At 41.4% G+C, this 15,716-nt stretch overlaps 3 protein-coding genes across 3 annotated transcripts; 1 reads left to right on the forward strand and 2 right to left on the reverse strand.

The window, feature by feature from the left end:
• Positions 1–150: 150 nt before the first annotated feature.
• Positions 151–1,725, reverse strand: LOC133953857 (extracellular superoxide dismutase [Cu-Zn]-like). The gene is made up of 2 exons (XM_062387999.1): positions 1,574–1,725; positions 151–967 (listed from the first exon to the last, which is right to left on the reverse strand). The coding sequence occupies exons 1-2, from the start codon at positions 1,585–1,587 to the stop codon at positions 325–327; spliced, it is 657 nt and encodes a 218-aa protein (XP_062243983.1). The 5' UTR covers positions 1,588–1,725; the 3' UTR covers positions 151–324.
• Positions 1,726–2,299: 574 nt separating this feature from the next.
• Positions 2,300–10,379, forward strand: LOC133953149 (ATP-dependent RNA helicase DHX15). Its single transcript, XM_062386934.1, has 14 exons — positions 2,300–2,466; positions 4,145–4,487; positions 4,586–4,779; positions 4,890–5,049; positions 5,468–5,686; positions 5,782–5,949; positions 6,089–6,175; positions 6,330–6,479; positions 6,608–6,716; positions 6,818–7,009; positions 7,951–8,073; positions 8,812–9,002; positions 9,597–9,766; positions 9,903–10,379. The coding sequence occupies exons 1-14, from the start codon at positions 2,405–2,407 to the stop codon at positions 10,018–10,020; spliced, it is 2,286 nt and encodes a 761-aa protein (XP_062242918.1). The 5' UTR covers positions 2,300–2,404; the 3' UTR covers positions 10,021–10,379.
• A 633-nt stretch (positions 10,380–11,012) lies between these two features.
• Positions 11,013–14,557, reverse strand: LOC133953151 (solute carrier family 22 member 7-like). The gene is made up of 10 exons (XM_062386937.1): positions 14,119–14,557; positions 13,895–13,998; positions 13,655–13,809; positions 13,355–13,523; positions 13,022–13,145; positions 12,735–12,844; positions 12,357–12,571; positions 11,681–11,789; positions 11,268–11,477; positions 11,013–11,156 (listed from the first exon to the last, which is right to left on the reverse strand). The coding sequence occupies exons 1-9, from the start codon at positions 14,497–14,499 to the stop codon at positions 11,270–11,272; spliced, it is 1,575 nt and encodes a 524-aa protein (XP_062242921.1). The 5' UTR covers positions 14,500–14,557; the 3' UTR covers positions 11,013–11,156; positions 11,268–11,269.
• Between the last annotated feature and the right edge of the window lie 1,159 nt (positions 14,558–15,716).

Genomic DNA, 15,716 nt, shown 5'->3' on the forward strand with positions numbered 1-15,716 from the left:
TTTATATATAATACAAATAAGATATTATAGGATATAGGATTTGATATGTTTAAAGGAGACACATTTTGAATGTCCTTACTTCAAAAGGTTTAGGCTTATGTGAGGTTTTATAAAAGGAATCTAACAAGAAAAACAAAAGAATGGGAACCATGAATTTCTGTATCTGATTTATTTTCAATCCATCCAAAATGTTGTTCCAACCAAAATTGTATGGCATTGACATAAGAATATTTTCGTTTTCAGTACATTTGATAATCAGACACAGAAAACAACACAAAGGCAACATCTGTGAAATGATTTACAGTATGTACCGTGACTGCGGCACTAATTCCCCCTCAGCAGACTGTTTTGAAGCTGCTCGTGATACATATTCCACAGAGTGGCTGGGTAAATCCCAATAACACAACAGCCAATCCTCCGACCTGCGTTTCCATTCAGCAGGCTGCCCTCGTCTCCACCGAGGCCCAAGTCATCCATCTTTTCGTGCACCACCACGGCTCTTCCGATCACGGACAGCCCTCCGAACAGCGTAGCCTCCAATTCCATTAACATGTGGATTTTCCCCCCCTGGGGTTGAAAGTTCCCAAAGTCCCCCGGGTGGTTTGGATGATGCTCATCTCTCGGATTGTAGTGGCCACCGGAGGCTTTACATTCCTGGCCCAGGTCACCGTACTGGTGGATGTGCACGGCTCTTTGCGGCTCTGGAGTGACATCCGTGGGGAAACCTTTGAGCCGGAAGATGACATTGAGTTTTCCGTCCGGGTGATCCTGTTTGAACAGCACATGGCCGTACACTCTGGGCACGCCGTCCGGCAGTGAGTTGATGGGTCTTAGTTTGCAGGCTGCATACATGGTGCCGTTTTGCATCGTGACCTCTGGTGGGGCCAACATGTTAGGGTCGGCTGAGACACATTGTTGATGGACAGCCAGCAGAACAAACAGAGCAGCCCCCAACAAATGTTCTGACCTGAAAAAATGCAATTACAATTATAAGCACATTCCGTCAAATTAAAAGAATTGTCATATTTTTCTGAAGGAAAATAAGCAATTTATGTAAAAGCAGCAACAACATTGTACAGAAAGTTAAAAAGTATTGCATGACTTAACACTTAGCACACAAATATAAAAAACAAGTGATTAATGGACATTTTTATGTAAAATATGAATCTAGAGTATCTAACACAGTAAAAAGGAAAATGTTATTATATAATTAAAATTTCTTTACAACATACTCTGATAAAAGTATGCAAAAAGAGTGCAATATGTCCCTCAGAGTAAAAGTAAAACCCAGCAGATCTGTTTATCTCCTGAAAAAATTTCCTCAGGCTGTTTTCCAACCTGACATCCTGTTGTAAAGGATCAAATGTCCCAGTGCACATCACACTTACCTCTTTACTGACACAGCTATTTAAACTGGATACACACAAACGGATATTAACACTGCTTTATGTTTCTCCATGTGGAAGAAGCTGGATAACAGAGGAAGTGTGCAGACGGCTTTTACCACAAGAAAAACACGTTCTAATCCTGTAAAGAGAGTTGAAACTGAAGTCTGAGTTAAGAGTCCACTTACCTGTGTAAACGCATTTCCACAAAATAAATAAAGATCCTGGAAAAGCTGGAAGTGTTTGTGGTTTCTCTGCTGCTGGAGCCGTGTCTCAGTTTATACTCTGAATATGTTTCATAAAAGTCTTGTATAAGAGTGAGGGGGCGTTACTCTGCTGAGGGTGGAGCAGATCAGCAGATCCACACAGGACACAGAGGCTGTCAATGTTTTTTCCTGTTATTTATCTGTTTACTTTTCTCTGAATGTGGTGCAAAACATATTTACTTTTCTGAACTTTTACCTTTTCTTTATGGGCCTCCTCCTTTGACAAATATGTTCTAGTTGGGAATGCATTTTCCATGACATGCACTTATGGATCAGTACTCCGATTTTAAATGATTAGCTGGTTAATTGGTTAAATTAATGATTAATAGAAAAGTGATTGGCAACAAATCAAAACTAGAGCCCGCCTCCAAATTCTGAAAATGTTTTTAATTGTAATCTCTCCATGGAAACACCTTTGCTGTCTCACTTTGACAGTGGATCGGTGGATAAATAACTGTCAGATGCACTGATCATGATAAGAACCAATGGTGGCAGCCTCACATGACGCGATGAATCAAATCATGTCAACTCAGATGCTGTGAAATAAACATCCAGGGAAACTCCTGGAGCTCTCAGAGAAGTAGATGAACCCTCCGGACCAGCAGGTGGCGGTAAACGAACCCTGTAAAACCTAACGTGAAAAAGAGGAAAACAGCAAGGCACAGGAATCAGGAAGCTAGCTGCCGACCGATCTCCCGGCGGAATTGTGTCGGCGATAATTTATTTGAGTGAATCCAGTTTCCTCCCGTGAAGATGTCTAAAAGACACCGGCTGGATTTAGGCGATGACTACTCCAATAAGAAGAGGTCTGAGGGGTAAGAGCTGCTCCACACCGCTGCGGTGCTAGCCCACTGCTAGCTGATGCTAGTAGCCCGGCTAACCTTTACTAGGACCCGAGACAATGTAGAAGCGGCTGTTACTGTTGAAGCTGCGCTCTGTCGCTTGTTCTTCGCACCCCCCACACATCTCTGCTTTATTTCACCATCTTTAATTGAGTGTTAAGTCAATGTGAGCAGTTTCTAACGAAAGCTCGAGCTAACGAACGTAGCATTGACGTTCTCCAGACTGCTGAGACACGTGTGTGCGGCTAACCTCAATTTAGCGCGGTGCTAACAACATTTACGAACAATTAGCCGACCGGTGTGACCCACACGTCAGTATTGACAGTATTTGGTTTTTAAAACGACAATGATAGCTGCGCCTATGTTATTAAAGTTAGGTCAGTTGACACAAGCATTACGCTAGCATGCTAGTTAACGGCAGTCAGAAGAGATAAAGCATAAAAGCCTACGTTTGTATTTAATATTCTTTAACTTGCTCACATATTGTATCTTAAAGAGATTCGTCAATAATATCCCCAGTGTCTTATATGACTTTTTATGTTGATCCAGGATTTGCTTGCTGTCATCGTCCTGTCCACAACAGTCATGTACACCAATCCCTTTGAATGCAATGGTGGGTGGGTGTGTGTGGGGGGGTGGACTTTAAAACTTAATCCAGAAGTTAATCTGAAGTAATATGAGACTCAAGCAGTCTGAAATGATCAGAACAAGTGTAAATCTTCCAGTGTTACTGTCTGTTTATCATAACTTGATAGAATGATTGATTTTGTTAGTGTCATGCACTTTATATACCCACAGATACCATTATATATTGCATTTTACCTATTTGTTTTAGAAAATGTAAGAACAGAGTGAAGGAAGCATGAGTAGAAGCATCAGTAACAATACTACGATCATCCTGACGTTTTATTTCAACATTTAGAAACAAATGTAGCCGAGTTACAAGCATTAAAATTAAACAAACCATTTCCCTCTTTCATCAATACACCAGGGAAGGTCTGCATTTTGAAACAGGCATATCATGAAATATGGATATTCTGAATTCAGCACAAAGGCAAATGTGTTATTCATTCCGAACCTTTTAATTCACACAAACTCTCTCCTTGTTTCCATGTTCTGCAGTAGAAATGGCAAAAGGTTTTATACTATTGAGTGCCTAGGCCTTGTATAACTGACCTTTAAACAAAAACAGAGGGCAGACTTTAGTCCCTCATCACTTCCATTAGGGAATATGTCAGGACATGCGCAATTTAAGAGTGATTTACAAAATGTGAACCCGTCCATTCAGTCAGGTAGTTGTATGGCCAACAAAATATCAGGGAATAGCAACCAAAAAATGCTTTCACTGTTTTTGAGATCTATGGCATTAAAAAGGTTTATACCTTTAAATAGAATTGACAATAGATACCAGAAACGCACTTTTCCAAAAAGTTCACATGTCGTTGACCTCTAATTTAATGATAACAAAGTGACTAAAAACAAACATGATTTTTTTCACATCAGCCAAAGTCCAACTAACTCTACCATTATAAAACCGCAGCGAGAGACCATTTGAGTCACTTATCCTTTACAAATTTGAAAATCTGATTCCCATTTCAATTTCTTTACGAAGCAACATGTTTTTAAAGTTTTGCTGCGCTCGTTTGAACAGGAGAGATCGGGACCGTGACAGAGACCGTGAGGACCGCTCCAGGGACAGGGACCGAGATAGGGATCGGGATCGGGACAGAGACCGGGACAGAGACCTGAAGCCCGCCGCTGCTCCACCTACCATCCCGGCAGCTATGCCAGGCGTCATACCGCTTAAGCAGCTGTTGGTGCAGCAGCAGATCAATCCGTACACCAACCTACCGCACACGCCACGTTTCTATGAGATCCTGAAGAAGAGGTTGCAGCTTCCAGTGTGGGAGTACAAAGAAAGGTTCACCGATATCATCACAAGCCACCAGAGCTTTGTCCTTGTCGGAGAGACTGGCTCTGGGAAGACGACACAGGTCAGAAATCTCATCTCTCATATCATTTTTATTGTACATTCAAAGGCTCCTGTGGTTTATGCTCAAAGCTTTATAACTTCAATGTCTTCAATCTCCAGATCCCACAATGGTGCGTGGACATGGTGAAAGGCTTGCCTGGTCCGAAGCGAGCGGTGGCCTGTACACAGCCCAGAAGAGTGGCCGCCATGAGTGTGGCTCAGAGGGTGGCAGATGAAATGGACATCATGCTTGGACAGGAAGTGGGTTACTCTATTCGATTTGAGGACTGTAGCTCTGCCAAGACCATACTAAAGTAAGTGATTCAGGGCTGCTATCGCATCATTTCCACTAAGAGCAGCCTTTACTTATTTGTTTTAATCCATATTGTCTTAATCTGATAAATCATGTTTGATATTTCTTCAGGTACATGACAGACGGTATGTTGCTAAGAGAGGCTATGAATGACCCCCTGCTGGAGCGTTACGGTGTGATCATTCTGGACGAGGCCCACGAGCGAACTCTGGCCACAGACATCCTGATGGGAGTACTGAAGGAGGTGGTGCGTCAAAGAGCAGATCTAAAGGTATTCTTCAGTTTTAAATCAAGGATAATGACTCCCTTTCTGTTTGAATGTTTTGCAACAGGACATTCTGATATTTTCCTATTGATCCAGGCACACAATAGTTTCAATTTACCTCTATATGAAAATGTATTCGCAGACTTCTGAAACTTGAAATGTGTAAACTATCACACTGAACCTCATGCCTTCATTAGGTTTTGTTAATTATATTATGGTTGTGATGTTTCACAGCCTTCACATTTTCCATCAGCCTGCAGTAAAATTGTATTGCCACCAGCTGAAGCAATACATAATATATATACTTTATAGAATTTTTAAGTGCTTGTTATTTTGTTGACTAAGAGCCTAACCACACTGCCTCGTCCCTTTTGAATAAATATCAGGAGGTAAACATGACTTCTCTTGTTTCCTTGGTTGCCAGGTGATCGTCATGAGTGCCACTCTCGATGCTGGGAAGTTCCAGGTTTACTTTGACAACTGCCCCCTGCTGACGATTCCGGGACGTACACATCCCGTGGAGATCTTCTACACCCCAGAGCCCGAGCGAGATTACCTCGAGGCAGCGATCCGCACTGTCATCCAGATTCATATGTGCGAGGAAGATGAAGGTGACTGCCTGCTCTTCCTCACTGGTCAAGAGGTAAGACTTGTGGTGCTGATATTACTGGTCCAGTGAGAAACCTTGTTATTATCACCGTCTTGAACAGCAAAATTAAATCCAAACTTCCTTTTCAGGAAATTGATGAAGCCTGCAAACGAATCAAGCGTGAGGTTGATGACCTTGGACCTGAAGTTGGGGACATCAAAATCATTCCACTGTATTCAACGCTGCCTCCACAGCAGCAGCAGAGGATCTTCGAGCCTCCTCCTCCTAGGAAGCCCAATGGTGCAATAGGAAGAAAGGTACAATTGAAATTATATAGATATAAGCACAAGTTATATTCAAATCAATTCAATTTGACTCCTTTTGAAGATTTCACGTGAGGCATCTGTTTGCACCCCTTGGACAGAGGATATCTGACGGACTGTTGTCTCTTCACAGGTCGTGGTGTCAACAAACATTGCTGAAACTTCTCTAACAATCGATGGCGTGGTGTTTGTCATTGATCCTGGATTCGCCAAACAGAAGGTGGGTTAAGAGTTGCTCAGCTGATTATGACTCAAGCTTATGTACTTTGTTCCATATGAAATCTGTATTAAAAGATTATTTACGTTACACTGTAAAAACCTGCAATTCTCTGATCAGCTATTTCACTTAAATATTCTTGTGACCATGTGTGCAGGTGTACAATCCTCGTATCAGAGTGGAGTCTCTGCTCGTCACAGCCATCAGTAAAGCTTCTGCCCAGCAGAGGGCGGGACGAGCCGGCAGAACACGTCCAGGAAAGACTTTCCGTCTCTACACAGAGAAGGCCTACAAAACAGAGATGCAGGTAAGAGAGACAACAGCATCATTAACAGAAGGGAGAAAAAAAACACATTTCTTTATTGTCTCTTTGTCATTTATCTTCTCAGATTTGAATTATAAGATGTGTTTAACACAGTGATCATCTCTCTACAGGATAACACATACCCTGAGATTCTACGATCCAACCTGGGCTCTGTGGTGCTGCAGCTGAAAAAGCTCGGCATTGATGACCTGGTGCACTTTGACTTCATGGATCCACCAGGTCTGTCAGTCTGCATTAAAGGCTAAATGTAATCAATGCAGAAGTTTGTAGTTGGGCAGAACCATCTGACCTTTTGTGTGTCCCCTCCCTCTAACCCGCAGCCCCTGAAACCCTGATGAGGGCCCTGGAGCTGCTGAATTACCTCGCGGCTCTCAACGACGACGGTGACCTGACGGAGCTGGGATCCATGATGGCCGAGTTTCCCCTGGACCCCCAGCTGGCTAAGATGGTCATTGCCAGCTGCGAGTTTAACTGCTCTAACGAGATCCTTTCCATTACTGCCATGCTGTCAGGTAATGCCCAGGACTGGGCTGATCTCCCTTGCCTTCCGTAGGCTCATTCTTTCTGGGATGGAAACGCTACTGTTCACTGGCGGGGTTGAAACGAAGCGTCTCACATAGAATTTAGTTTGTGTGCGGCATTATCTTTGAGAATATGCACTGTGAGTCACAGACCAGTGTGAGCCTCAATACTAGTTTAACCAAATTAACCAATATGACCATCTTGCCATCATCATGTGGTGTGAAGTTTGTTTAAGTAGTGAAGTTTAAAGTTTATTAACGAGCTGTGCAACAAATGTTTTACAAAACATTGCATGTTATCACCTAAAAGCCTTTTTTAAATCCACAATTTTAGTTATGGTCCAAATACATTTAACTCTGGACAGCTTAACCTAAATGGTTAATCGATCTTGAACTTTGTTTAAATTCTAGGGTTAAATTTGGCCTCAATGTACAGTATGTTTACTAGAGGGTGAGGATTCATCACCAAAGCATGTGGATAGGGCAGGAACCTCTAAAACGTTTTCTTATTTGTCATATATTTCAGAATTTTCTTTTCATTCAAATTATCAAATGTGATTTTTAACAGTTATCTTGTGTAGCCTTAACATACGATCTAATCTCTGAAAGTCTCAACCTCATTGCGTCTCGGTCAGATTTCTGAATCTTGAAAGTTAAACATTGCTTGTGTCCCTAACACTTTGTAGTTGTGTGAAAACTCTTGTTTTACAGATGTGGTTAAATGACCCCCCCTCTCTACCCGCTAATAGCCAGTACAGTTGGGAATGACCATGAGAAAAGACTGCTGCCCCATTTGATAGAGCTTGTGGTCCTGCCCTGTCCCAACGCAGTGTCGAGTGCCCTAGCATCATAGGCTTTGCTCCCCTATTTCTGTGAATCTGTGACTCATCCCTATGGGCGGCTTTGTTGGGGCCCATACCAACCTTGTTTAGTCCCACAGTGTTTTGTCCGCCCCACGGAGGCTAAGAAGGCAGCCGACGAGTCCAAGATGAGGTTTGCTCACATCGACGGAGACCACTTGACGCTGCTCAACGTCTACCACGCCTTCAAACAAAGTGAGCAACAGTCTAAATGTATTTTCATGTCCCAGCACTGAAAGGAATGAAACAGTTCCTCATTAAGACAATTAGCCCTTTGTTATATTAGTTTTTTCCCCGGTGTACTTGCAAAATGTTTCCTTCAATGTCCCGCTCCTGAAAAATTCAAGCTAACAAAACGCTTCCATTTTGTCGCCTTTTTAAAAGGGTCATATCCACTTTAACTGTGGCTTTGCCCTATGCTATGATTTCTGGGGCAAACGATGTATGAAGGAGGAGAAACCCTCTGCTAGCCAGTTAGTAATCCTGCTAAATAACTGACAGTCAACTGCAGATCACAACATAAGCTCCTTGGCAGGGAGAGATATGTTAGCTCCAGCTTGTGGCTTGAAACTGTGATTTAAAGTGAAGGAATAAAAAAGAAATCACTAAATCGCCTCTTAGAGCAAGTTATGTAAATAAATGTCATAACATGTTTAAATATTCTGCATTTCACATTTTACCCATCGTTAATATAAACAAATAGTGCAGCTTTGAGTTTAATGTAAACATATAATGCTTCTCCTCCCTCCCAATCCAAGAGGCCAGAGAGTCCGTTTGAATTATTGTTTTGCCTTTGTGTGATTTTATTTTCATTTATTTAGGATATTTTTTGTGCAACCAATGCAAGTAGTCTGGAGCCCTGCTGGTACAGAAGTGCAAAGACCTGTCGCTGAACTAAATATCTGATCACTTGCTTTCTATGTTATCTTCCAGACCATGAGGCGAACCAGTGGTGCTATGACAACTTCGTCAACTACCGTTCACTGATGTCTGCTGACAACGTGCGGCAGCAGCTGTCCAGGATCATGGACCGCTTCAACCTCCCCCGTCGGAGCACGGAGTTCACCAGCAGAGATTATTACATCAACATCCGCCGGGCGCTCTGCACCGGCTTCTTCATGCAGGTGAACATTCACAGGATGATGTCAATGATACTGTTTAACAGCTTATAACACACTGTACTTGCATTATTACTGTGCTTTACTATATGTCATTATATTATAACTATATTGTAAATAGGGGAATTGAAAGATTTCTCTGATAATGTCAGGTTAAAATAGAACCCAACCATTTTGGGGGACAGGTCCCGTTATTGATATAAGTGGTTACAAAATTTCCCATATGATGCATTTGCCTGTGTGTTGGTGTTTGTATGCACAAAGTTATTTTTAAAGTATTTGAGATATCATTATCAAACCCTTATGACAAAAACCTGAATTGAGCCTTGATATTTTATAGTTAAATCATAAATTGTATTATATACAAATATATAACTATAAATAAAAGGAAACACTAATAAATATATAACTTGAATTAAAGAGAAAATTGAACATGTTTTTTGACAAATCCACATCATTTCTTGGTTTATTTTGTAAAATAATACTTTTAATATTGATGCTTTTATGAATAATTAACGCAGACACCGATATACAGCTGTAGTTTACAGTACTGATGCTTGTTGTCAGATTTGTTGAGGTCTGTTTTCTCTCATCCTGCAGGTGGCTCATTTGGAGCGCACAGGTCATTACCTCACAGTGAAAGACAACCAAGTGGTCCAACTGCACCCATCTACAGTCCTAGACCACAAGCCTGAGTGGGTGCTCTACAACGAATTTGTCCTCACCACCAAGAACTACATCCGCACTTGCTCAGACATCAAGCCCGAGTGGTAAGTGTGTCGAGTTTTACTGGTTTTTATATAAATAAATGTTCATAAAGATAAATGAATATAACTGAACTGAACTGAAGTAGCACATGGAATCTGTGATCCTAATCTAATATGGTTCTCTTTCATTTGGTTACAGGCTGGTGAAGATTGCCCCCCAGTACTATGAAATGAGTAACTTCCCACAATGTGAAGCTAAACGACAGCTGGAGCGAATCGTTGCCAAACTAGATACTAAAGAGTATTCCCAGTACTGAATGACAGAAGTGTCCTTGAAAACGGCTGCATACTATAGTTTTAGATGATTCTGTATCATTGTATCTTAATGTTTAAAAACTTGGCGTTTTGATTTTTATATTTTGTTTGTTTTTTCCCACCCCATCAAAGTTTATTCTGTAAGAGTAATGTCAGATTTAATATCAGCAGCAAGTATTGGACCTGGCTTTGAAGATTTTCAAAAGGAATATCAGAAACATGTCATTTAGATGTGGTGGACTTTCCTTTAGGGGACTGTTGAGTCATTTAAAAAAAAGATTTGTGCTTGCTTTGTTTCTTTAATAAAGGAGCTTTGACCTAATTTCTCTGTACATATTAGTAAAACATGTTAATTGCAAAAGTTGTGTAGTTTGTAGTGCAATTCTTTGCTTTTGTGTTGATGCTAATTTGGTCTAGAAAATAAACACTTGTCTCTTCCGAACCAACACACAGGTCGACATGAGCAGCATATTATTAATGCTCATGGTATTTGTCTCACATCATCTTTGTTTCCTTGTGAACACGATATCTCGGGAACACCTTGTGAGAACTTCCTCAGATTTGGTGTAAACATTCACTAGACTAGGACAAGAAGAAATGATTGGATTTTATCAAAGGTCACATTGACGTCATGTTCCTGTGAAAGCTACACAGCAAGAACACCCATTGGGAATCTTGCACAATCATTCACTTGGATTTTGACCCGTTGTCACTTAATGATGAACTGATTTCAGTTGGTCAAGGTGAACTCGTATGTGTCTGCAAAAGTCTACATCTATATAATTCACAGATAAACTTTAACTTCTCATTTAGCATTACATAGTTAATAAGACTTAAAAATGTAGTTAAATGGTAGATGACATTTAAAATGTACAGTATTAAATAATTTTTTTCACAAGTATTTCACTATTCTGTTTTAATATACCATTTTTAAACCTTAGGTTAAATTACAGGAATAGGAAACAAAATCAAGTCAAGTTGTATTTCTAGATTTTGTGAAATAATTCACATTTTTATTAAAAGATATTTTCTGGACATTTGGATTTTACCCAACAGGAGAGAATTAAGTGTAAAAGTGGGAGAGAGAGAAAGAGCAGGGAAGACCTTCAGCAAACTGCCGGGTTGAATCAAGCAGCGGCTGCAAGAGGAGTCAAGTAAACTGAATTTTAAACAATTCACACAGATCAGAATGTAAAAAAAAAACAACCTTTGGTTGATTGAATCATCTGTAATGCTGGTGGCTTTTTACTTCTACTGCTCCTCGACGTCCTCTATGGTCTCTGCCAGGCACCTGTTGCGTGTCTCTGCCAGTGTTCTTGCGGCTAGTGCCCCGAGCACAGCCGAACAGCACAGGACCACTTGTGGCAGATCCCTCCACACGTCGTCCAGTAAGAGGATGAAAGGAGCCACAGCTACACCAAGTCGAGCCATGGAGGAGTTGTAGCCCATACCTTTCTGTCTAAAAGAAACATTTATAACTAGAATTAGCCTTCCTGCCTACAAACCAAGCAACATACAGACATGGGTGGAAACACATCTTCTATCTGAGGATCTATCTGTCCTGCATTGATGGGATAGCACAGTATATATGTAACAGATCTAAAATGGGACAGGTTCTGTTCGGGTTGTTGAGACAAAGTGGAAAAGAAGGTATATAGTTACCTCACAACAGTGGGATACAGCTCAGCGCTGTAGAGCACGACTGTTGAAAAGGATGCTGAAGAAAACCCTTTTCCAATGACTGCTACCACTGTCCTGACCACAGACATATCTGAGAGAAAAGCATCACATTCAGTAGGTTTCAATTCCTTATATATTTCACTGTGTAGTGTAGTATATTTAGCTATCTATTTAACATGGGTATAAAACATTTTAACATCCTAAGGCGCCTTGATTCTTAGGCTCAGACCTTTAAAAGCTATTCCAGATGTGTTCTGTTAATTTCCTCCTAAACTCTGAACGTTATTTGACCTGCTTATGGAACGGAAAGAGAAGAGGATCTTCAACAGGTCCTTAAATTATAGGAAGGACATTAACAAATTTAGTCAGAGACTCTATGGGTGACGTCATTTTATCTCTAACCTCCCTATAAGAATCCTTGTCTTATCAGAGACAAGGCAGACTTTCACTATTGGCTTGTGATGTCTCCGGGTATACTATGGTAGCCGCCCTGGCCTGTGAAACCTCTGTGTAATAAACTCTGTTATACTGTAAGTTCTGGGTCTGGGGTTTCCTTCCTCAAACATTGAATTAGAACAGCACTGCTGCTTGAAAGACACAATAGTAGTGACTTCACTGTGCCATAGATGTACAGTAGATCTGTGGAAATGAAGGCTACCTTTAGGTACCAGGATGTTGATTCCAAGACAGACGGCGGCCATCAGTAGAGCTCCCACCTCCGTGCATCGCCTGCCGATCTTATCCAGTAAATAGTAGACGGCTAGTTTGGCTGGGACCTCAATCATAGCATAGGTGAACTGAGTGAGGTGGATGTTGAGCTTGAAGCCTGTGATGTTGAAGCTGATGCCGTAAAATGTGGTCGCTATACAAAACCTAGAGGTAAAGCAAAATGGAGACTTGTGAAATCGTGTAACAGTTGATACACAGTCACTAAGAGTATTTCATCTGTTTCTTTAAAAAGTAAAACTAACCGTGTGATTGAAACAATAGTTTCCAACATAAAGCCACTGGGCTTAATGGTAATGTGAATACTGACCACAAAATGCCAGTACTCAGGACCAGTTTCCTCATCTTGGGTGTTCGTACCAGATCGATGTAGGAATATGTTCGATCTCTTTTCTCTGTCGCCACAATCGTTGATAGTGTCTGAAACAATGCGAACAAGATTTTTCGAGAATAAGGTTGTAATATTTAGACAATAATGTAATTGACAGAGAAAATAGTCCTTTTATTATTAGTAAAATGTATTTTTTTTTTAGACCTTGAGCCTATAGTTGTTTCCCAGATCATTATCTATTGAAAACACATATTTAATGTGCAAACCTCTGTCTGAAGAGAGTGAATCTGCTTCTCCCTTTGGTTCATTGTGGCACATCTCTTCAGATACATCTGTGCTTGCTCCAGTTTCCCATTAGCAATGAGCCACCTGGCCGACTCTGGCATCCACCTGATGTTGAAGAAAAACCTCTTTCAGTCAAAATGTATCACACTGTAAATACCTTGTCTTAATCTGTGGGGTACAGGTGAAGGATAAAAGGTTTTTTGATTTTTCCAATGTTCAACTTTAAATCCACACATGGGTACATGTCACTTAAACATTAACCAGTCGCAGTCTCTCTGGATCACGGCTGAATGATCTCCGTGTTCGATTCGCACCTCCAGCTGACCATGGACACGAGGAGAGGAGATGTGACGCTGACGACGAGCCACCGCCAGTCAGTCACAAAGTAGCCGATGGTGGCAAACACCGCGCTCCCGAATGTCCACGATAAGCTGTCCACCACTCCCACCAGTTTCCTGTGCTCAACATCCACCCACTCCACGCCTGTGAAGAACAAACACCTCATCACTTCACAAGGATCATGTCACAGCCTTCAGTATTAGGACCATTTATTTTCTCTAGATCTGCATTTAGTCTGTGCAGATAAATTCAGATAATGAACAGAAACGATTTACTAATGGCTGTTGAGACGATGATGATGCCTGTGATGCTGAATCCCGTGAAGAACCGCAGCACGACGAACATCACGTAGGATGAAGAGAAAGCACTGGCCACAGCGAACAGCGTCCCAAACACGTAGGACACCAGCAGCATGATCCTCCGGCCGAACCTGCGGAAAATCCGGAGGTCTCAAAATGCAGTGTTTCTGATTGGCTGGTAAAGGTTCACACTTGGGTTTTTAAGCTGCGTGATACCTGTCACTCAAACCCCCAAAGGTCAAGGCTCCAAACATCACCCCAACAAAGAAGATGGTAGCAGTCGCCTTGTTTTTACTTTTTCTGTCACATACCAGGTCCCACTTGAAACCAAATGAAGAAATGAGACAAGTTAGGTCTGTTCCATGAACACAAGTATCTTCTTCATCAAGAGAAAGTACATGCTTCCCTTGTGATTTGTAGTAAAGTGTACAGAAGTCTACCTGTGAGGTAATAGTAGATTGGAAGGTGCTGTTGTCGTACACCCATCCATTCTGGCATGACACCGTGGGCAGGTGGGTAACGTTGGAGGAGTTGAGCAGCAGGTGATACTGCGGCTCTGTGAACATCTGACAGGAGCTCGGAGTCCCATCCTCCTGGACCGGAACACCGACAATAAGTTTCTCACCCTGAGACAAATTCCTAAAAATACCTCCGTCATCCAGCGAGCCGATGTCGCAGTGGTGGGAGGGCACGGCCGCGATGAAGTTGTTCAGCATGAAGTGGCAGGGCAGCGTGAAGCGGCCCAGAAAGCTGATCGCAATGATCGTTATCTGAAATCTGCCGAATCCATTGATGTCGGCGAGGATGTTCTCAAACCTCATTGTGACTTCTCGTGGTGCAAAGTGTCTTCCTTTCAGATCGGAGCATTACAAAAAACCCACAGGGTAACCTTTGGTTTTTGATTTTCCCAAGAGCTGCTGTCGTAAAGTTGAAAAGGTAAATGTTTTACCTCCCTTAACCACTCAAATAACTTCAGTCTGTGTTACACAACCCCCCCCCCCACACACACACACACACACCTCCCTATCCTCTCCTCTTTCCCCAAACAGTTGAGGTAGACGGCCGCCCACTTTGAATCTGGTTGTGCTATAGGTTTCTTCTTGTTTTCGCTGCACCAAGACACCCATTGGGAATGTCATTTCATCTAACCCTAACGTTCACTTGGATTTTGGCCAGTTATCACTTAATGATCAGCTTATTTCCGTTGTCCAAAGTAACGGTGACCTCGTAGACGTCTGGAAACGTGTTTGCAGACGGAAACTGCACTGATTGGTGGAGGCAAACCCCTGTAGTTCATTTAAAGACTTTGATTTGATCACATACGTGCACGTTGTACAGAATTCACAGATACACTTTAACTTCTCATTTCGCATAAATAGAACACAGGCATTTATTAGATAGTAAATAAGACTATAATGTAGTTACAGGCTAGATGACATTTAAAATGTAAAGCACTTTTCACAACTGTGTTTCACCATATTATTCTTTATCTTTTAATAAACCAGTATTTAAACATTATGTAAAAAAATTAAAGGAAGAGTAGTGGAAATAAAGTCATGCAAGTATTGAGCTTGAAGCCTGTGATGTTGAAGTTAATGCCATAAAATGTCGTCGCTACACAAAACCTAGAGGTAGAGAAAATGGAAACTCATGTAATCCAGTAACAGTTTCTTGATAAACATTCACTTAGTTTTAGATCTGTTTCTTTGAAAAGTAAAACTAACCCTGTGATAGAAATACAAATTAAAATACTTTTCGACCTAAATCCACTGGGCTTAATGGTGATGTGAATAGAGACCATACTATTCCAGTACTCAGGACCAGTTTCCCCATTTTGGGTGGTGTAATCTTTGGCATTTTGAGCTGCTGTTGTAAAGTTGAAAAGGTAAATATTATACCTCCGTTAACCTCTATGCTATACAACTGTTCCTGCACTTGAATCTGGACCTGCTATATGCTTCCTGTTGTTTTCCCTGCACAAACATTTGTTTGAAGTGCAAAATGTTGTGGTTTCATCATATTATTGTGAAGTCGTGTG

The sequence above is a fragment of the Platichthys flesus genome, chromosome 5 (assembly GCF_949316205.1).
Source record: "Platichthys flesus chromosome 5, fPlaFle2.1, whole genome shotgun sequence".
In the NCBI taxonomy this organism is placed as follows: domain Eukaryota; kingdom Metazoa; phylum Chordata; class Actinopteri; order Pleuronectiformes; family Pleuronectidae; genus Platichthys; species Platichthys flesus.